General features: G+C 47.0%; 1 protein-coding gene across 1 annotated transcript in view; it reads right to left on the bottom strand.

Annotated features, from left to right (window-relative positions):
- Nucleotides 1-23,451, bottom strand: part of LOC144499967 (protocadherin-16-like) — a 502,287-nt gene that overhangs the window by 21,955 nt on the left and 456,881 nt on the right. The window contains exons 17-18 of the mRNA XM_078222709.1: nt 19,837-19,988; nt 2,595-2,725 (exon numbers count right to left, since the gene is read on the bottom strand). Of these exons, the coding sequence (XP_078078835.1) occupies nt 2,595-2,725; nt 19,837-19,988 (283 nt within the window). The remainder of the gene's footprint in view (nt 1-2,594; nt 2,726-19,836; nt 19,989-23,451) is intronic.

A 23,451-nucleotide genomic window follows, 5' to 3' on the forward strand; every position in this document is an offset into this window, starting at 1 on the left:
GAGCTAAGCGATCCCACAGCCAATGGATCAGATCTAAGCTCTGCAGTCCTTCCACATTCAGCTGTAGAAACTAGAAGCAAAGAACAAAGAAAAGTACAGCACAGGAACAGGCCCTTTGCCCCTCCAAGCCTGTGCCAATCATGTTGCCCCAACTACTGCGCGCAGTTCTGGTCACCTCATTACAGGAAAGATGTTGAAGCCATTGAAAGGGTGCAGAGGAGATTTACAAGGATGTTGCCTGGATTGGGGGGCATGCCTTATGAGGATAGGTTGAGGGAGCTTGGTCTCTTCTCCCTGGAGAGACGAAGGATGAGAGGTGACCTGATAGAGGTTTACAAGATGTTGAGAGGTCTGGATAGGGTAGACTCTCAGAGGCTATTTCCAAGGGCTGAAATGGTTGCTACGAGAGGACACAGGTTTAAGGTGCTGGGGGGTAGGTACAGAGGAGATGTCAGGGGTAAGTTTTTCACTCAGAGGGTGGTGGGTGAGTGGAATCGGCTGACGTCGGTGGTGGTGGAGGCAAACTCGTTGGGGTCTTTTAAGAGACTTCTGGATGAGTACATGGGATTTAATGGGATTGAGGGCTATAGATAGGCCTAGAGGTAGGGATATGATCAGCGCAACTTGTGGGCCGAAGGGCCTGTTTGTGCTGTGGCTTTCTATGTTCTATGTTCTAAACTAAAAAAACCCTTCTGCCCTTACTCGGACCGTATCCCTCTATTCCCTCCCTATTCATGCACCCATCCAGATGCCTCTTGCTGCTAATGTCCCAGCTTCCACTCATTCATACAAACACACACAATCAAACACAAACTCTGCCTTTCTCACTTACACATTCACTTTTATATGCACACACAAATTAACATCCAACACACACATATTCACTCACACTCACTCAGTCACTCAGTCACTCACTCACACCAAGTCTTTCACTCCCCTCATCTAAGTCTGTGATATGAATTGTAAAGGTTGAGGCCTCAGCCTGGACCCCTGCGGAACTACTCACCACACCCTGCCAATCAGAAAAATACCCATTTATGCATACTCTCTGCCAGTCAGCCAGTTTCCAATCCAGTCTAATATCTTTCACACTGTTCCATGAGCTTTTATTTTCCACAATAACCTTTGATGTGGTGCCTTATCAAATGCCTTCTGGAAATCCAAGTACATAACATCTACAGGTTCCCCTTTATCCACGGCATGTGTTATTCCTTCAAAGAACTGCAGTAAATTGGTTAAATTGGTTAAATAGGATGTCCCTTAGTTCGGGCATCATGATCGGCGCAGGCTTGGAGGGCCGAAGGGCCTGTTCCTGTGCTGTACTTTTCTTTGTTCTTTGTGTGAAGGCATGTATGTAGAGTTTGTGTCTAAATGTGAATGTGTTGTGTGAGAGTGAGAGAGACTGGAGAGACAAAACGGAAAATGACAGACCAGTTAGCCTGACATCAGTAGTCAGAAAGATGCTAGCGACGGTTGTAAAAGACGTGATAACAGAACATCTGATTTTGATTTATTGTCACATGTATTAACATACAGTGAAAAGTATTGTTTCTTGCGCGCTATACAGACAAAACATACCGTTCATAGAGAAGGAAAGGAGAGAGTGCAGAATGTAGTGTTACAGTCATAGCTAGGGTGTAGAGAAAGATCAACTTAATATAAGGTACATCCATTCAAAAGTCTGATGCAGCAGGAAATCATTAACAGGATTGGACAAATCGACTGGAGTTTTCTGAGGATGTAACAGGTCGAATAGACACGGGAGAACTAGTGGATGTGATGTATTTGGGCTTTTGGTAATGTCCCTCATAAGAGGTTAGTGGGTAAAATTGAAGCCCAGGGGATAGGGGGTAATGTACTGGCAAAGATTGACAAATAGGGAATAGAGAATGGGAATAAATGGGTCTTGTTCCGAGTGCCAGCCATTTTTAAATAGTTGGGTTACAATTGCTACCCTCCCCAATCTGCAGGAACTGCTCCAGAGTCTATAGAATTTCCCAAGATGTCCAACAATGCATCCAATATTTCCAGGGACACTTCCTTTAATACTCTGGGATGTAGATTATCAGACCCTGGTGATTTGTCAGCCTTTAACAACTCAGTCTAGAATAACCTGTTCTCTGGGTGGTTCCTCAATGTATTTGTATAAAATACCGCCACGTATGCTCCAGAAATTCCTCCTCCACTAAACCATTGCTAGTTTGTTTGTCCAATTTGAGTCTTGTACTGATCTTTGTTCTTTGTATGTGCTTACGTACAAGAGAGAAATAGTTTGTGTTTGAGTGTGTGCATGTGAGTGTGTGCGTGTGTGTGTGTGCATGTGTGTGTGTGTGAGTGTGTGTGTGAGTGTGTACGTCTGTGTATGTGTGTGAGTGTGTGCGTGTGTGTGTGCGTGTATATGTGCGTGTATGTGTGTGCGTGTATGTGTGAGTGTGTCAGTATGTGTGTGAGTGTGTGTGAGTGTGTGTGTGAGTGAGTGTGTGTGTGAGTGTGTGTGTGTGTGTGTGAGTGAGTGTGTGAGTGTGTGTGTGAGTGTGTGTGTGAGTGTGTCAGTATGTGAGTGAGGATGTGTGAGTGTGTGTGAGGTCACTCACTCTCGGGGACGCGAACCACACGGGGCAGTGGGATGGTCGGGCTGTTGTCATTTAGATCCAGGATGATGACGGTGAGGGTGGCCGTGCCCACCAGTCTCGGTGTCCCTCTGTCTGTCGCTGTCAAACGCAATCTGAAATCACACCGGGAGAAATTAATGCAACAAGTGGCCAGTTTCAAATAATCACAAATATCAGGAACGGCAGATCGAGTCGGCGTCCAGAATCGGGAACCGTGAGAATGCAAACAGCACGATTGCAAAGGGGAAGTCTTCCTGCACCAATCGGATTTAATTTCTAAGGAGGGATCGGGAGGGGGTAGATAACGGCAATGCAGTCGATATCGTTTATCGAGATTCTCAAATCGCCCTGGACATGGTGCCCAGAATAGACCAATCAGCAGCTTCAGACAATGTGGTGTCTGAAGTTTGCGGATGACACGAAGATGGCTGGAATTGCGGATAGCGAAGAGCATTGTCGGGCAATACAGCATGATATAGATAGGCTGGAAAATTGGGTGGAGAGGTGGCAGATGGAGTTTAATCCGGATAAATGCGAAGTGATGCATTTTGGAAGAAATAATGTAGGGAGGAGTTATACAAAAAATGGCAGAGTCATCAGGAGTATAGAAACACAGAGGGACCTAGGTGTGCAAGTCCACAAATCCTTGAAGGTGGCAACACAGGTGGAGAAGGTGGTGAAGAAGGCATATGGTATGCTTGCCTTTATAGGACGGGGTATAGAGTATAAAAGCTGGAGTCTGATGATGCAGCTGTATAGAACGCTGGTTAGGCCACATTTGGAGTACTGCGTCCAGTTCTGGTCGCCGCACTACCAGAAGGACGTGGAGGCGTTAGAGAGAGTGCAGAGAAGGTTTACCAGGATGTTGCCTGGTATGGAGGGTCTTAGCTATGAGGAGAGGTTGGGTAAACTGGGGTTGTTCTCCCTGGAAAGACGGAGAATGAGGGGAGATCTAATAGAGGTGTACAAGATTATGAAGGGGATAGATAGGGTGAACAGTGGGAAGCTTTTTCCCAGGTCGGAGGTGACGATCACGAGGGGTCACGGGCTCAAGGTGAGAGGGGCGAAGTATAACTCAGATATCAGAGGGATGTTTTTTACACAGAGGGTGGTGGGGGCCTGGAATGCGCTGCCAAGTAGGGTGGTGGAGGCAGGCACGCTGACATCGTTTAAGACTTACCTGGATAGTCACATGAGCAGCCTGGGAATGGAGGGATACAAACATAAGAACATAAGAACATAAGAAATAGGAGCAGGAGTAGGCCATCTAGCCCCTCGAGCCTGCCCCGCCATTCAATAAGATCATGGCTGATCTGACGTGGATCAGTACCACTTACTCGCCTGATCCCCATAACCCTTAATTCCCTTACCGATCAGGAATCCATCCTTCCGCGCTTTAAACATATTCAGCGAGGTAGCCTCCACCACCTCAGTGGGCAGAGAATTCCAGAGATTCACCACCCTCTGGGAGAAGAAGTTCCTCCTCAACTCTGTCTTAAACCGACCCCCCTTTATTTTGAGGCTGTGTCCTCTAGTTTTAACTTCCTTACTAAGTGGAAAGAATCTCTCCGCCTCCACCCTATCCAGCCCCCGCATTATCTTATAAGTCTCCATAAGATCCCCCCTCATCCTTCTAAACTCCAACGAGTACAAACCCAATCTCCTCAGCCTCTCCTCATAATCCAAACCCCTCATCTCCGGTATCAACCTGGTGAACCTTCTCTGCACTCCCTCCAATGCCAATATATCCTTCCTCATGTAAGGGGACCAATACTGCACACAGTATTCCAGCTGCGGCCTCACCAATGCCCTGTACAGGTGCATCAAGACATCCCTGCTTTTATATTCTATCCCCCTCGCAATATAGGCCAACATCCCATTTGCCTTCTTGATCACCTGTTGTACCTGCAGACTGGGCTTTTGCGTCTCATGCACAAGGACCCCCAGGTCCCTTTGCACGGTAGCATGTTTTAATTTGTTTCCATTGAGATAGTAATCCCATTTGTTATTATTTCCTCCAAAGTGTATAACCTCGCATTTATCAACGTTATACTCCATTTGCCATATCCTCGCCCACTCACTCAGCCTGTCCAAATCTCTCTGCAGATCTTCTCCATCCTCCACACGATTCACTTTTCCACTTATCTTTGTGTCGTCTGCAAACTTCGTTACCCTACACTCCGTCCCCTCCTCCAGATCATCTATATAAATGGTAAACAGTTGCGGCCCGAGTACCGATCCCTGCGGCACGCCACTAGTTACCTTCCTCCAACCGGAAAAACACCCATTTATTCCGACTCTTTGCTTCCTGTCGGATAGCCAGTCCCCAATCCACTTTAACACACTACCCCCAACTCCGTGTGCCCTAATCTTCTTCAGCAGCCTTTTATGGGGCACCTTATCAAACGCCTTTTGGAAATCCAAAAACACCGCATCCACCGGTTCTCCTCCATCAACCGCCCTAGTCACATCTTCATAAAAATCCAACATGTTCGTCAAGCACGACTTTCCCCTCATGAATCCATGCTGCGTCTGATTGATCGAACCATTTCTATCCAGATGCCCTGCTATCTCCTCTTTAATAATGGATTCCAGCATTTTCCCTACTACAGACGTTAAGCTGACCGGCCTATAGTTACCCGCCTTTTGTCTCCTTCACGAGGGGTCACGGGCTCAAGCTGAGAGGGGCGAGGTATAACTCAGACATCAGAGGGACATTTTTTACACAGAGGGTGGTGGGGGCCTGGAATGCGCTGCCAGGTAGGGTGGTGGAGGCAGGCACGCTGACATCGTTTAAGACTTACCTGGATAGTCACATGAGCAGCCTGGGAATGGAGGGATACAAACGATTGGTCTAGTCGGACCAAGGAGCGGCACAGGCTTGGAGGGCCGAAGGGCCTGTTTCCTGTGCTGTACTGTTCTTTGTTCTTTGGGACAGACTGGATCGGGATTGGATCAGGAATGGATCGGGAATGGATTGGAAATGGATTGGGATTGGATCGGGAATGGATTAGAAACATAGAAAACTACAGCACAAAACAGGCCCTTCGGCCCCACAAGTCGTGCCGAACATATCCCTACCTTTTAGGCCTACCTATAACCCTCCATCCTATTAAGTCCCATGTACTCATCCAGGAGTCTCTTAAAAGACCCTATTGAGTTCGCCTCCACCACCACCGACGGCAGCCGATTCCACTCGCCCACCACCCTCTGTGTGAAAAACTTCCCACTAACATTTCCCCTGTACCTACCCCCCAGCACCTTAAACCTGTGACCTCTCGTAGCAGCCATTTCCACCCTGGGAAAAAGCCTCTGAGAGTCCACCCGATCTATGCCTCTCAACATCTTATATACCTCTATTAGGTCTCCTCTCATCCTACGTCTCTCCAAGGAGAAAAGACCGAGCTCCCTCAGCCTATCCTCAGAAGGCATGCCACTCAATCCAGGCAACATCCTTGTAAATCTCCTCTGCACCCTTTCAATCTTTTCCACATCCTTCCTGTAATGAGGCGACCAGAACTGAGCACAGTACTCCAAGTGGGGTCTGACGAGGGTCTTATACAGCTGCATCATTATCCCCGGACTCCTAAACTCAATCCCTCGACTGATAAAGGCCAGCACACCGTACGCCTTCTTAACCACCTCCTCCACCTGCGGGGCCGATTTTAGAGTCCTATGGTCCCAGACCCCAAGGTCCTTCTGATCCTCTACCGTACTAAGAGTCTTTCCCTTTATATTGTACTCCTTCATCCCATTCGACCTGCCAAAATGGTCCACGACGCATTTATCTGGGTTGAAGTCCATCTGCCACTTCTCCGCCCAGTCTTGCATCCTATCTATGTCCCTCTGTAACTTCTGACATCCCTCCAGACTATCCACAACCCCACCAACCTTCGTGTCGTCAGCAAACTTACCAACCCATCCCTCCACTTCCTCATAGAACATAGAACATAGAACAGTACAGCACATAACAGCCCTTCGGCCCACGATGTTGTGCCGAGCTTTATCTGAAACCAAGATCAAGCTATCCCACTCCCTATCATCCTGGTGTGCTCATCCAGGTCATTTATGAAAATGACAAACAGCAAGGGTCCCAGAACAGATCCCTGGGGCACACCACTGGTGACCAACCTCCAATTAGAAAAAGACCCATCTATACACACTCTCTGCCTCTTTTGGGCAAGCCAGTTCTGGATCCACAGGGCAGCAGCCCCTTGGATCCCATGCCCTCTCACTTTTTCGAGAAGCCTTGCATGGGTGACTTTATCAAACGCCTTGCTAAAATTCATATAAACCACATCTACCGCTTTCCCTTCGTCAATGTGTTTAGTCACATTGACGATTGGAATTGGAATTGGATCGGGAATTAATAGGGAATGGATTGGGATTGGATCGGGAATGGATTGGGAATGGATTGGGAATGGATCGGGAATGGATCAGGAATGAATAAGGAATGGATTGGGAATGGATTGGGAATGGATCGGGAATGGATCAAGAATGAATAAGGAATGGATCGGGAACGGATTGGGTTTGGATCGGGAATGAATAGGGAATGGATTAGGAATGGATCGGGAATGAATAGGGAATGGATCGGGATTGGATCGGGATTGGATCGGGAATGGGTCAGGATTGGATCGGGAATGGATCGGGAATGGATCGGGATTGGATCGGGAATGGATCGGGATTGGATTGGGATTGGATTGGGATTGGATCGGGAATGGATCAGGAATGGATCGGGATTGGATCGGGATTGGATTGGGATTGGATCGGGAATGGATCGAGATTGGATCGGGATTGGACCGGGAATGGATCAGGAATGGATCGGGAATGAATAGGGAATGGATCAGGATTGGATCGGGAATGGACCGAGAATGGATCGGGATTGGATCGGGAATGGATCGGGATTGGATCGGGAATGGATCGGGAATGGATCGGGAATGGATCGAGATTGGATTGGGATTAGATCGGGATTGGATTGGGATTGGATCGGGAATGGATCGGGATTGGATCGGGATTGGCTCGGGAATGGATTTCTCATGGTGCAGAAAATCAAGTTTCAGTTGATCAATAGCACATCACACAGAGTAGATAAAGAAAAAGATGGAGCATTGTAGTTCCATGACTGTACACATTGGTTCTTGTTCTGGGCTCACTTTCTCGACTGAGGTTGCAGTCACGCCACCAGGCCAAGTGTGAGAGGTAACCCTGCTTTGACTGGCAATAGGAACAAGGAGGTCGGTTCCCGGCGGTGGCTAATTGAGCAGCTGCTGCCACAGCTACAACCATTATTAAGGATGGTGGCCCGCCTACAAGAGCTGCCAGCCCAATCAGAGGCTCGACAGCTCAGGATGAGTGGTTCAGGATGAATAGGGATTGCATCGGGAATGGATCGGGAATGGATCAGGAATGAATAGGGATTAGATCGGGAATGGATCGGGATTGGATCAGGATTGGATCGGGAATGAATGGGGATTGGATCGGGAATGAATGGGGATTAGATCGGGAATGGATCGGGATTGGATCGGGAATGGATCAGCATTGGATTGAGAATGAATGGGATTGGATCTGGATTGGATTGGGAATGAATAGGGATTGGATCGGGAAATTGAGCAGGAATGGATTGGGATTGGATTGGGGATGGATTGGGATTGGATTGAAATGAATAGGGATTGGATCAGGAAATTGAGCAGGAATGGATTGGGATTGGATCGGGGATGGATTGGGATAGGATCGGGAATTGATCAGGAATGGATTGGGATTGGATCAGGAATGGATCAGGAATGGATCGGGAATGAATAGGGAATGGATTGGGATTGGATCAGGAATGAATCGGGATTGGATCGGGAAAGCATCAGGATTGGATCGGGAATGGATCGGGATTGGATCGGGATTGGAATGAGAATGAATAGGGATTGGATCGGGAATGGATCGGGATTGGATCAGGAATGGATCAGGAATGGATCGGGAATGGATCAGGATTGGATCGGGATTGGATCGGGAATGAATAGGGATTGGATCGGGAATGGATCGGGATTGGATTGGGAATGGATCGGGATTGGATCGGGAATTAATAGGGATTGGATCGGGAATGGATTGGGATTGGATCGGGAATTAATTGGGATTAGATCGGGAATGGATCGGGAATGGATTGGGATTGGATCAAGAATGGATCGGGCATGGATTGTGAATGGATAGGAAATGGATTGGGATTGGATCGGGATTGGATCGGGAATGGATCAGGAATGGATCGGGAATGAATAGGGAATGGATCGGGAATGGATCGGGATTGGATCGGGAATGAATCGGGATTGGATCGGGAATGGATCAGGATTGGATCGGGAATGGATCGGGATTGGATCGGGATTGGATCGGGAATGGATCGGGATTGGATTGGGAATGGATCGGGATTGGATCGGGAATGGATCAGGAATGGATCGGGATTGGATCGGGAATGGATCGGGATTGGATCGCGATTGGATAAGGAATGGATCCGGATTGGATCGGGAATGGATCGGGAATGGAGATTGGCTTCAATACAGCGAGCCACAGGAAGAATGCTTATTCAGAGCGACTGAAAGTAGGAAGCGAAGTTCCACAGGGATCAGAGTCAGGATTGGCATGGGATCAATACTGGGATCATAATGGGTTTTGGGATTGGGGTCAGTTTTTGGTTCAGGATTAGTTTTGGGATCAGTATTGGGATCGGGAACTGTTTTGGGGTCAGTTTTGGGATCGATGCTTTGGGATCGTCCACTCTGGAATCTAAAACACAATTTGTAAGTTTGTGGAAGTTGGGAGTGAATTCTGAGGAAAATTGTAACAAATGACAATCATTAATAAACTCACCCAATGGATAAACAGTCGCTAAATTGAGTGAGGAACTGGATTCTGATAGGACTGTGGCCAAACGGGCCACCTAAAATGGCGATTCGCAAAGCACTCTGGGACAATTGGGCAAGAACTAAAATGACAGGCTGCAGTTTAAAGACAGAGACAAACAGGCTGCAACCCAGACGGGTGAATACACAGGATATGGGTCATCTCCAGGATCAAAGAGACTTTCTGGTCAAACTGGGTTGTTTACCAGACCTGAGTGCACGAAGCATTCGGAACAAGGTGAATGAGTTGATGGTGCAAATCAGCACAAGTGGGTACGATCTAGTGGCCATTACAGAAACGTGGCTGAAAGGTGACCAGGACTGGGAGATGAATATCCAGGGGTATCAGGCGTTTAGGAAGAATAGACAGGAAGGAAAAGGTGGTGGGGTCGCGCTATTAATAAGAGATAATATCAGGGTAGTACTGAGGGATGACATAGGCTCTGAGGAACAAAACGTGGAATCGTTATGGGTAGAGATGAGGAATAGTAGAGGGAGAAAGACACTAGTAGGTGTGGTATATAGGCCCCCAAATAATAATGTTGAGGTGGGGAGGGCTATAAACAAGCAGATAAGGGATGCGTGTAAAAACGGAACGGCAATAATCATGGGGGACTTCAACATGCACATTGACTGGCAGACTCAAGTCGGTAAGGGTGGAATGGAGGAAGAGTTCTTAGAATGCTGTCGGGATAGTTTCCTTGAACAGCATGTTACGGAACCGACGAGGGAACGAGCTATTTTGGATCTGGTATTGTGTAACGAGGTAGGTAGAATTAAGGATCTTATTGTGAAGGACTCTCTTGGGTCTAGTGACCACAATATGGTCGAATTTCTGATTCAGATGGAAGAGGAGAAAGTTTGGTCTCAAACCAGTGTCCTCTGTTTGAACAGAGGGAAATATGATAGGATGAGGGATGAATTGGCTAAGGTAGACTGGGAGAGCAGGCTAGCAGGTAGGATAGCTGAGGAACAGTGGAGGATTTTTAAGGAGATCCTTTTCAGTTCTCAGCAGAAATATATTCCAGCAAAAAACAAGGATTGTAAGAAAAGGGAGAACCAGCCGTGGATAACGAAGGAAATAAAGGAGAGTATTAAAATAAAAACAGCTGCGTACAGAGTGGCCAAAAATAGTGGAGAAACAAGTGATTGGGAAAAATTTAAGAAACAACAAAGAGAGACTAAGAAAGCGATAAAGAAAGGAAGGATAGACTATGAAGCTAGGCTAGCAATTAATATAAAAAATGATAGTAAAAGTTTTTATAAATATATAAAAAGGAATAGAGTGGCTAGAGTGAATGTTGGACCCTTGGAGGACGAGAGGGGGGAGTTAATAGTGGGAAATGAGGATATGGCTGAGTCTTTAAATAAGTTTTTTGTGTCGGTCTTCACGGTGGAGGACACAAATAGTATGCCAAATATTAACGATAGAGGGTTGGCAGCAGGAGAAATACTTAATACGATTAATGTTACCAGAGAGGCAGTGCTGGGTAGACTAATGGGACTGAAGGTGGACAAGTCCCCGGGTCCGGATGGAATGCATCCCAGGGTATTGAAAGAAATGTCAGAGGTAATAGTGGATGCGTTAGTGATTATTTATCAAAACTCGTTGCATTCTGGGGTAGTGCCGGTTGATTGGAAAACGGCTAATGTTACGCCGCTGTTTAAAAAAGGAAGGAGACAAAAGGCGGGTAACTATAGGCCGGTCAGCTTAACGTCTGTAGTAGGGAAAATGCTGGAATCCATTATTAAAGAGGAGATAGCAGGGCATCTGGATAGAAATGGTTCGATCAATCAGACGCAGCATGGATTCATGAGGGGAAAGTCGTGCTTGACGAACATGTTGGATTTTTATGAAGATGTGACTAGGGCGGTTGATGGAGGAGAACCGGTGGATGCGGTGTTTTTGGATTTCCAAAAGGCGTTTGATAAGGTGCCCCATAAAAGGCTGCTGAAGAAGATTAGGGCACACGGAGTTGGGGGTAGTGTGTTAAAGTGGATTGGGGACTGGCTATCCGACAGGAAGCAAAGAGTCGGAATAAATGGGTGTTTTTCCGGTTGGAGGAAGGTAACTAGTGGCGTGCCGCAGGGATCGGTACTCGGGCCGCAACTGTTTACCATTTATATAGATGATCTGGAGGAGGGGACGGAGTGTAGGGTAACGAAGTTTGCAGACGACACAAAGATAAGTGGAAAAGTGAATCGTGTGGAGGACGGAGAAGATCTGCAGAGAGATTTGGACAGGCTGAGTGAGTGGGCGAGGATATGGCAAATGGAGTATAACGTTGATAAATGCGAGGTTATACACTTTGGAGGAAATAATAACAAATGGGATTACTATCTCAATGGAAACAAATTAAAACATGCTACCGTGCAAAGGGACCTGGGGGTCCTTGTGCATGAGACGCAAAAGCCCAGTCTGCAGGTACAACAGGTGATCAAGAAGGCAAATGGGATGTTGGCCTATATTGCGAGGGGGATAGAATATAAAAGCAGGGATGTCTTGATGCACCTGTACAGGGCATTGGTGAGGCCGCAGCTGGAATACTGTGTGCAGTATTGGTCCCCTTATATGAGGAAGGATATATTGGCATTGGAGGGAGTGCAGAGAAGGTTCACCAGGTTGATACCGGAGATGAGGGGTTTGGATTATGAGGAGAGGCTGAGGAGATTGGGTTTGTACTCGTTGGAGTTTAGAAGGATGAGGGGGGATCTTATGGAGACTTATAAGATAATGCGGGGGCTGGATAGGGTGGAGGCGGAGAGATTCTTTCCACTTAGTAAGGAAGTTAAAACTAGAGGACACAGCCTCAAAATAAAGGGGGGTCGGTTTAAGACAGAGTTGAGGAGGAACTTCTTCTCCCAGAGGGTGGTGAATCTCTGGAATTCTCTGCCCACTGAGGTGGTGGAGGCTACCTCGCTGAATATGTTTAAAGCGCGGATGGATGGATTCCTGATCGGTAAGGGAATTAAGGGTTATGGGGATCAGGCGGGTAAGTGGTACTGATCCACGTCAGATCAGCCATGATCTTATTGAATGGCGGGGCAGGCTCGAGGGGCTAGATGGCCTACTCCTGCTCCTATTTCTTATGTTCTTATGTTCTTATGAGGGCACCGTGGCCCCTTGTTTGGGGGGAAGGTGTGAACTCTATGCCTCCCGCACCTATAGGCATGGCCGTTGGGGGCACACCCAGAGGTTGGTGTGGCAGCACCTGATTGGACTCTTATCGATCAGGGTGATCAAGTCCTGATCGATTGATTGGCAATGGCCAAAAAAGGGCGTGAAACCCAACGGGGTATAAAGGGTGCTGCACAACCAGGAATCTCTCTCTCTCTCTGACCCCACGATCGAGCTACAACAACGGTGACCATCGCCATTGTCGACCAGCATGAGGAGAGCCACCACACCCGAGAAGGAAGGAAGACCAGAGCCAGAGTGCCAGACCAGACCAAAGGACCAGACTACACAGAGGACGACCGAGACCAGCGCACAGATAAAGGCCAATATCTGCTTGGGTTCTCGCCAGTCACGCAAAGTTAAGTCAAGGTCTTGTATTGGACTTGAATTCTAGTATTTTCCTGTAAGATAACTTATCGTAGGTTAGGTGGGTGATTATTGATTGTGTGGGTTTAAATAAATATTGGTTGTACTAATAAGACGTCTACTCGTAGTTATTTGTCCACCGTATAAGGGTTAAAACAGACTGTGCGGCAGATAAGAGTCAACAGGAGGAATAGGGAGGGTCACTTGACAAAATACAAACATATGAATTAGGAGCTGGAGTAGGCCACTCAGCCCATCGAACCTGTTCTACCATTCAATAAAATCATGGCTGGTCTGACTGTGGTCTCAACTCTACTTCCTGCCGAACCCCCCAAAACCTTTGTGTCCCTTGTTAGTCAAGAATCTCTTTATAACGCAGCCTTGGCCCAAACCCACTGCTCTCTGTGGGAGCGAGTTCTACAGAGCCACGACTCTCTGTGGGAGAGAGTTTCACAGAGCCACTGCTCTCTGACACAAATAAATTCTCATCTTTTTCTTCAATGGAAAACCCCGAATTTCTAAATTGTGTCCCAGAGTTCCAGCCTCTCCCACAGGAGGAAACACCCTTTCAGTCTCCACTCTGCCGAGTCCCTTCAGGACCTTATGTTTCAATAAGATTACCCCTCACTCTTCTAAACTCCATTGCAGATGGGCCCAGCCTGTCCAACCTTTCCCATTGGACAACCTTGCCAATCCAGGTATCAGTCTGGTAAACCTTTTCTGAACTGTTACCAATGTATTTACATCTTTGCTTAAATAAGGAGACCAATATTGTAAACAATACTCCGGATGTAGTCTCACCAACGCCCTGTACAACTCAAGCATAACCTCCCTACTTTTATAATCAGTTCTCCTCATAATAAATGATAACATTCTATTAGCTTTCCGAATGTCTTGCTGTAGCTGCATTCTAGTATTTTGTGATTCATGCACTGGGACATCCAGATCCCCCTGCACTCAGAGCTCGGCAATCTCTCACCATTTAGATAATGAGCTTTACTTGCCAATGTGTGGTCAGTGTCTGGGCTGGCCAGTGGTCAGCGTGGTCAGTACTTGGTCCGGCCAGTATCCGCTGTGGTCAGTACTCTGTGTTCAATACGCAGTTCAATATGTGTTCAATATGGTATTTGCGACCAAATAAACATGTTGGACTTTAACCTGGCGTTGTGAGATTTCTCACTGTGTTCAATACACAGTCCAGGCAGCGTCTGGTGTGATCAGAAACTCCCGAGATTCAGGAAAGGTTCCATTGATTGGACGAGAGTAAATGTAACTCCTTTATTCAAAGGGAGGGAGACAGAAAGCAGGAAACTACAGGCCAGTTAATCTAACATAGAAACATAGATAATAGGAGCAGGAGGAGGCTATTCGGCCCTTCAGGCCTGCTCCACCGTTCATTATAAATGTGGCTTTTTCTGACTGGCAGTCAGTGACTAGTGGGGTCCCGCAGGGTCTGTCCCAGGACCCCAACTGTTCACACTTTATATTAATGATTTGGAAGAAGGAATAAAGATGTTTTAAACTGGAGAGGGTGCAGAAGAGATTTACAAGGATGTTGCCAGGACTCAAGGGACTGAGTTATAGGGAGAGATTGGACAGGCTAGAATCTTTTTCTTTGGAGTGTTGGAGACTGAGGGTTGATCTTATAGAGGTGTATAAGATCAAGAGAGGCAGGGATAGGGTGAATAACAAAGAACAATACAGCACAGGAACAGGCCCTTCGGCCCTCCAAGCCTGCGCCGCTCATGTGTCCACGAGACCATTCTTTTGTATCCCTCAATTCCCAGTCTGTTCATGTGGTTATCTAGGTAAGTTTTAAATGATCCCAGCGTTTCCGCCTCAAACACCTTGCTTGGGAGTGCATTCCAGGCCCCCACCACCCCTCTGTGTAAAATACGTCCCCCTGACATCTGTGTTGAACCTTGCCCCCCTCACCTTGAACCCGTGACCCCTTGTGTTCATCACCTCCGACCTGGGAAAAAGCTTCCCACTGTTCACTCGATCCATGCCCTTCATAATTTTATACACCTCTATTAGGTTGCCCCTCATCCTCCGTCTTTCCAGGGGGAACAACCCCAGTTTACCCAATCTCTCCTCATAGCTAAGACCATCCATACCAGGCAACATCCTGGTAAACCTTCTCTGTACTCTCTCCAAAGCCTGCACGTCCTTCTGGTAGTGTGGCGACCAGAACTGGACGCAGTACTCCAAATGTGGCCGAACCATCATTCCATACAGCTGCAACATCATATGCCAACTTTTATATTCTATGCCCCGTCCAATAAAGGCAAGCATGCCATATGCCTTCTTCACCACCCTCTCCACTTGTGCTGCCACTTTTAAGGATCTGTGGACTTGTACACCCAGGTCTCTCTGTGTGTCTATACTCCTGATGGTTCTGCCATTTATTGTAAAGCTCCCCCTGACATTAGATCGACCGAAATGCATCACTTCGCATTTAACTGGATTAAATTCCATCTGCCATTTCTCCGCCCAATGTTCCAGCCTATCTATATCCTGCTGTATTCTCTGACAATGTTCATCACTATCTGCAACTCCAGCAATCTTCATGTCGTCCGCAAACTTACTGATCACACCAGCTACATCATCCTCCAAATCATTTATATATATCACAAACAGCAGAGGTCCCAGTACAGAGCCCTGCGGAACACCACTAGTCACAGACCTCCAACCGGAAAAAGACCCCTCCACTGCTACCCTCTGTCTTCTATGGCTAATCATGATGTGGAGATGCCGGCGTTCGACTGGGGTAAACACAGTAAGAGTTTTAACAACACCAGGTTAAAGTCCAACAGGTCCAAACCGGTTGGACTTTAACCTGGTGTTGTTAAAACTCTTTCTATGGCTAAGCCAGTTCTCCACCCATCTAGCTAGCTCACCTTTTATCCCGTGAGATTTAACCTTTTGCACCAGCCTGCCATGAGGGACCTTGTCAAACGCTTTACTAAAATCCATATAGACTACATCCACGGCCCTTCCCTCGTCAATCGTTTGTGTCACCTCAAAAAACTCAACCAAATTTGTGAGGCATGACCTCCCTCGTACAAAACCATGCTGTCTATCGCTAATGAGATTATTCAGTTCTAAATGCGCATATATCCTATCTCTAAGAATCTTCTCCAACAACTTACCTACCACAGACGTCAAGCTCACCGGCCTATAATTACCCGGGTTATCCTTGCTACCCTTCTTAAATAACGGGACCACATTTGCTATCCTCCAATCCTCTGGGACCTCACCTGTTCCGCACACATGAGGACGGTCTAAACCGGGATGTTGGATTTATGTCACATTATCAGTAACCCCCACAGCTTGACTCCTGGACTTGCACAATTTCACAAGCTGTACTGTCTGGAGACAATACACATCTCTTTAACCTGTGTTGAATGCTCCCTCCACCCACATTGTCTGTGCATTTAAGACCTGGCTGGCTGTAGAGATTTGCATTCTAATCAGTATTCTGTAATTTGATTTCTGTGTCTGTGCCCTGTTTGAGAACAGAGACCACTCCATCTGACGAAGGAGCATTGCTCCGAAAGCTTATGGTATTTGCTACCAAATAAACCTGTTGGACTTTAACCTGGTGTTGTGAGACTTCTTACTGTGCTTACCCCAGTCCAACGCCGGCATCTCCACATCACCTCACCTGTGTCCAGTGAAGAGACAAAGATTTCTGTTAGAGCCCCAGCAATTGCATCTCTCGCTTCCCTGAGGAGTCTAGGATAGATGATATCTGGCCCTGGGGATTTGTCTGTCTTAATGTTTCCTAAAAAACCTAACACTTCCTCCCTTGTAATTGAGATTTTTTCTAACGGGTCAACACATCTCTCTGAGACACTACCAGTCAACATGTCCCTCTCCTTTGTGAATACTGATGCAAAGTATTCATTTAGGATCATACCTACTTCCTTTGGTTCTAAGCATAATTCCCCTCCTTTGTCCCTGAGAGGTCCGATTCTTTCCCTAACAACCCTCTTGTTCCTAACGTATGTATAAAATGCCTCAGGATTCTCCTTAATCCTGTCTGCCAAGGACATTTCGTGACCCCTTTTTGCCCTTCGAAGTCCCTGTTTGAGTTCTTTTCTACTTTCTCTGTATTCCTCCAGTGCTCCATCTGTTTTTAGCTGCCTGGACCTCATGTAAGCCTCTTTTTTCTCTTTGATTAGACCCACAATTTCACTGGTTATCCACGGCTCCCGAATCCTACCTTTCCTATCCTTCCTCTTTACAGGCACATGCCTGTCCTGCAGTCCTATCAACTGCTCCTTAAAAGACTCCCACATGCCAGATGTGGATTTACCCTTGAACAGCCTCTCCCAACCAACAGCCATCAAATCCTGCCTAATCCGGCTGTAGTTAGCCTTCCCTCAATTCAGCACCTTACCCATAGGACAACACTCATCTTTTTCCATTACTATCCTAAAGTTTACAGAATTGTGGTCACTATTTGCCACATGTTCCCCTACTGAAACTTTGATGACCTGACCGGGCTCATTCCCCAGTACTAGGTCCAGTATAGCCCCCTCTCTAGTTGGACTGTCAACATATTGTTCCAAAGAACCTTCCTGTACGCATTTTACAAATTCTTCCCCGTCCAGGCCCCCAGCCCTAAGCGATTTCCAGTCTATGTGAGGGAAATTAAAGTCTCCCACTGCAACAACCCTATTTTTTCTGCACCTGTCCAGAATCTCCTTACATATCCGTTCCTCAACTTCCCGTGGGCTGTTGGGAGGCCTGTAGTTTACCCCCAGCATAGTGACTGCGCCCTTCCTGTTTCTGAGCTCCACCCACAGTGAATCATTACCTGACCCTTCCATATTGTCCACCCTCTGTACCGCTGTAATATGCTCCCTAACCAGCATTGCTACTCCCCCACCTCTCCTCACCCCTCCTCTATCTCGCCTAAAACACTTATACCCCGGAATATTCAGCTGCCAGTCTTGTCCTTTTAACCAAGTCTCCGTCACTGCAACCACATCCAAGTTCCACGCAAGCATTAAGGCTCTAAGCTCATCTGTCTTGCCCATGACGGTCCTTGCATTGAAGCAGATGCACTCCAGACCTCCAGGCCCACTGAGGTCATCCTCCCCCAGAATGCTCTTCCTCTTAGATAGCCTTGTCTTGGCCCCAACCTTGTCCCCAGCCTCTGTGCTTATTGACCTATTGTTCTGATCCCCACCCCCCTCAGTCTTTTTCCCAGGGTTAGGGAGTTGAGAACGAGAGGGCACAGATTTAAGTTAAGAGGGGAAAGAATGAATGGGAACCTGAGGAGCAGCGTTTTTACCCAGAGGGTGGTATTTTTCTTTGTTCTTTGCTTCTCTGGCTGATCACCCAACTCATGCAGCTGTATAGAACATAGAACAGTACAGCACAGAACAGGCCCTTCGGCCCACGATGTTGTGCCGAGCTTTATCTGAAACCAAGATCAAGCTATCCCACTCCCTATCATCCTGGTGTGCTCCATGTGCCTATCCAATAACCGCTTAAATGTTCCTAAAGTGTCTGACTCCACTATCACTGCAGGCAGTCCATTCCACACCCCAACCACTCTCTGCGTAAAGAACCTACCTCTGATATCCTTCCTATATCTCCCACCACGAACCCTATAGTTATGCCCCCTTGTTATAGCCCCATCCACCCGAGGAGTTAGTCTTTGAACGTTCACTCTATCTATCCCCTTCATCATTTTATAAACCTCTATTAAGTATCCCCTCAGCCTCCTCTGCTCCAGAGAGAACAGCCCTCGCTCCCTCAACCTTTCCTCATAAGACCTACCCTCCAAACCAGGCAGCATCCTGGTAAATCTCCTCTGCACTCTTTCCAGCGCTTTCACATCCTTCTTATAGTGAGGTGACCAGAACTGCACACAATATTCCAAATGTGGTCTCACCACATAGAACGCTGGTTAGGCCACATTTGGAGTACTGCGTCCAGTTCTGGTCGCGCACTACCAGAAGGACGTGGAGGCGTTCGAGAGAGTGCAGAGAAGTTTTACCAGGATGTTGCCTGGTATGGAGGGTCTTAGCTATGAGGACAGATTGGGGAAACTGGGGTTGTTCTCCCTGGAAAGACGGAGAATGAGGAGAGATCTAATAGAGGTGTACAAGATTATGAAGGGGATAGATAGGATGAACGGTGGGAAGCTTTTTCCCAGATCAGAAGTGACGATCACGAGGGGTCACAGGCTCAAGGTGAGAGGGGCAAAGTATAACTCAGATATTTGAGGGACGTTTTTTACACAGAGGGTGGTGGGGGCCTGGAATGCGCTGCCAAGTAGGGTGGTGGAGGCAGGCACGCTGACATCGTTTAAGACTTACCTGGATTATCACGTGAGCAGCCTGGGAATGGAGGGATACAAATGATTGATCTCGTTGGACCAAGGAGCGGCACAGGCTTGGAGGGCCGAAGGGCCTGTTTCCTGTGCTGTACTGTTCTTTGTTCAATAGCCTGATCCTGGTTTTTCTCCCCATATCGCTTAATCCGCTTCACCTGAAGCGCTGTATCTAACTCCCTCTTGAAAACATACAATCCGTCACGGGGAATACCTTAAAAGCCATTGTTAAAGATGTTGTAACAAGGCACTTGGAAAAATTGAAGGCAATCAGGCAGAGTCAACGTGGCTTTGTGAAAGGAAAATTGGGTTTGGAGTTCTTTGGAGTCACATGTTGTGGAAGATAAAAGCTCATGGGGTCGGAATAGCATTGGCATGGATTGAAGATTGGCCAGCTGGCAGGAAGCAGAGTATCTGGTTCAGTCAGTAACTGGTGCGATCAGTACTTACTGAGTCTTTGGCCAGATCTCTCGGTCCATGATGGCAGCAGTGCTGATATCTCCTGTCAAGGGGTTGATCCGGAAAAGGTCACTCTGGGAAGAAGCTGCGATGGAGTAAGTCACTTGACCATTTTGTCCCTGGTCCAAATCATTTGCCAAAACCTGAGGGACACAAAACAACAAACAATCAGACAGAAAGAGGCAGACTGATAGAAAATCAGACATGAGATGTAGAAGCAGAAGAAGGCCATTCAGCCCATCCAGTCTGCTCCATTCAACGTGATCATGACAGTTCTGATATGATAATCCTCAACTCCACTTTCCCACCTTTTCCCCATAACCCTCAATTTCCTTACTGATTAAAAACCTGTCTATCTCAGCCTTGAATATACTTAATGACCCAGCCTTGACAACCATCTGCGGGAAAGAATTCCACAGATTCACTCACCTCTGGGAGGGGGTGATACTGGACCTGCTATTAGGGAATGAGCCCAGCCAGGTTGCAATGGAGAACATGTGGTGAACAGTGACACAATTCCATAAGCTTTTCGATACTGATGGAAAAGGACGAGTGTTGTCCTCGGGTTAAGGTGCTAAATTGGGGGAAGGCGAACCACAACCAGATTAGCAGCATTTGGAGGCTGTTGTCTGGGAGAGGCTGTTTGAGGGTAAATCCACAACTGGCATGTGGGAGTCTTTTAAGGAGCAGTTGATCAGAGTGTAGGATTTCTTATTGAATGGTGGAGCAGCTCGAGGGGCCAGATGGCCTTCTCCTGCTCCTCGTTCTTATGTTCTAATCACAGCATTCTAAAGTGGGAAGGTGATCAGCCAGAAGTCGTGGTACACATCAGTACCAATGACGTGGGAAGGAAGAGTGAGGAGGTCCTAAAGAGTGAGTACAAAGAGCTTGGAAGGAAGTTAAAAAGCAGGACCCCGAGGGTAGTAATCTCAGGATTGCTACCTGAGCCACATGCCAGTGAGGGCAGGAGTAGGATGCTTGGGCAGATGAACACGTGGCTGAGGAACTGGTGCAGGGGGCAGGGTTTCCAATTCTTGGATCATTGGGACCTCTTCTGGGGCAGGTGGGACCTGTACAAGAGAGACGGGTTACACCTAAACTACAAGGGGACCAATATACTTGCAGGGAGATTTGCCAGTGTTATTGGGGAGCATTTAAACTAGATTTGCAGGGGGATGGGAACCAGAGTGCCAGAGCAGATAGTGGAGCGGGGGTAAAAAGACAGGTGAGTTCAAGCAAAATCACAAATGGAAGGGTAGAGTGTGGTGGAAATAATCTTTTGAGGTGTGTCTATTTCAATGCTCGGAGTATTGTGGGGAAGGCAGATGAGCTGAAGGTGTGGATAGACACATGGAAATATGACATTATAGCCATTAGTGAAACTTGGCTACAGGAGGGGCAGGACTGGCAGCTCAATGTTCCAGGGTTCCAATGTTTCAGGCGGGATAGAGGCAGAGGGATAAAAGGTGGGGGGGTGGCATTGTTGGTCAGGGAAAATGTTACAGCGGTACTCAGGCAGGATAGATTAGGGAGCTTGTCTACAGAGGCCCGATGGGTGGAGCTGAGAAACAGGAAAGGTATGACCACGTTAATGGGGTTGTATTATAGACTACCCAATAGTCAGCGAGAATTGGAGGAGCAAATCAGCGGAGAGATAGCTGACAACTGCAAGAAACACAAAGTTGTGATAGTAGGAGATTTTAATTTTCCACATATAGATTGGGACTTGTATACTGTTGAAGGTTTAGACGGGGAAGAGTTTGTAAAATGTGTTCAGGAGAATTTTCTACATCAGTATATAGAGGTGCCAACTAGAGAGGATGCAATATTGGATCTCTTATTGGGAAATGAGTTCGGCCAGGTGATGGATGTGAGTGTGAGGGAACACTTTGGATCCAGTGGTCATAATGCCATTAGTTTCAACCTGATCATGGATAAGGATAGATCTGGTCCTCGGGTTGAAGTTTTGAACTGGAAAAAGGCCAAATTTGATGAAATGAGAAGGGATCTGGGAAGTGTGGATTGGCACAGGCTATTCTCTGGTAAGGATGTAAAGGGAAAGTGGGAGGCCTTCAAAGGAGAAATTTTGAGAGTGCAGAGTTTGTATGTTCCTGTCAGGATTAAAGGATCAAAGGAATAAGGAACCTTGGTTCTCGAGGGAGATTGTAACACTGATTAAGAGGAAGAGAGAGTTGTATGAAATGTACAGGCAGCAAGGAACACATCAGATGCTCGAGGAGTATAAAAAGTGCAAGAAGCTACTTAAGAGGGAAATCAGGAGGGCTAAAAGAAGACATGAGGTTGCTTTGGCAGACAGAGTGAAGGAAAATCCAAAGAGCTTCTATAGGTATGTTAGGAGCAAAAGGATAGTGAGGGATAAAATTGGTCCTCTTGAAGACCAGAGTGGTACACTGTGTATGGAACCAAAAGAGATGGGGGAGATACTAAATGGTTTATTTGCTTCCGTATTTACTGAGGTATTGGGCATGGAGTCTACGGAAATAGGGCAAACAGGTAGGGAGGTCATGGAACCTTTACAGATTAAAGGGGAGGAGGTGCTCACTGTCTTGAGGCAAATCAGAGTGGATAAATCCCCAGGACCAGACAGGGTATTCCCACGGACCTTGAGGGAAGCCAGTGTTGAACTTGCAGGGGCCCTGGCAGACATATTTAAAATGTCAGTATTCACGGGGGAGGTGCCGGATGATTGGAGGGTGGCTCATGTTGTTCCGTTGTTTAAAAAAGTTTCCAAAAGAAATCCGGGAAATTATAGGCCAGTAAGTTTGACGTCGGTGGTGGGCAAGTTATTGGAAGGTGTGATAAGGGATAGGATCTACAAATATTTGGATAGACAGGGACTTATTAGGGAGAGTCAACATGGCTTTGTGCGTGGTAGGTCATGTTTGACCAATCTATTAGAGTTTTTCGAGGAGGTTACCAGGAAAGTGGATGAAGGGAAGGCGGTGGATGTTGTCTACCTGGATTTCAGCAAGGCCTTTGACAAGGTCCCTCATGGGAGGTTAGTTAGGAAGGTTCAGTCGCTAGGTATACATGGGAGGTAGTAAATGGGATTAGACACTGGCTCAATGGAAGAAGCCAGAGAGTGGTTGTGGAGGATTGCTTCTCTGAGTGGAGGCCTGTGACTAGTGGTGTGCCGCAAGGATCGGTGTTGGGTCCATTGTTGTTTGTCATCTATATCAATGATCTGGATGATAATGTGGTAAATTGGATCAGCAAGTTTGCTGATGATACAAAGATTGAAGGTGTAGTGGACAGTGAGGAAGGTTTTCAAAGCTTGCAGAGGGATTTGGACCAACTAGAAAAATGGGCTGAAAAATGGCAAATGGAATTTAACGCAGACAAGTGTGAGATATTGCACATTGGAAGGACAAACCAAAGTAGAACGTACAGGGTAAATGGTAGGACTCTGAAGAGTGCAGTTGAACAGAGGGATCTGGGAATACAGGTACAGAATTCCCTAAAAGTGATGTCACAGGTGGATAGGGTCATAAAGAGTGCCTTTGGTACATTGGCCTTTATAAATCGGAGTATCGAGTATAAAAGTTGGAGTGTTATGGTAAGGTTATATAAGGCATTGGTGAGGCC

The sequence above is a fragment of the Mustelus asterias genome, chromosome 10 (genome assembly GCF_964213995.1).
Source record: "Mustelus asterias chromosome 10, sMusAst1.hap1.1, whole genome shotgun sequence".
NCBI classification, from domain to species: Eukaryota; Metazoa; Chordata; class Chondrichthyes; order Carcharhiniformes; family Triakidae; genus Mustelus; species Mustelus asterias.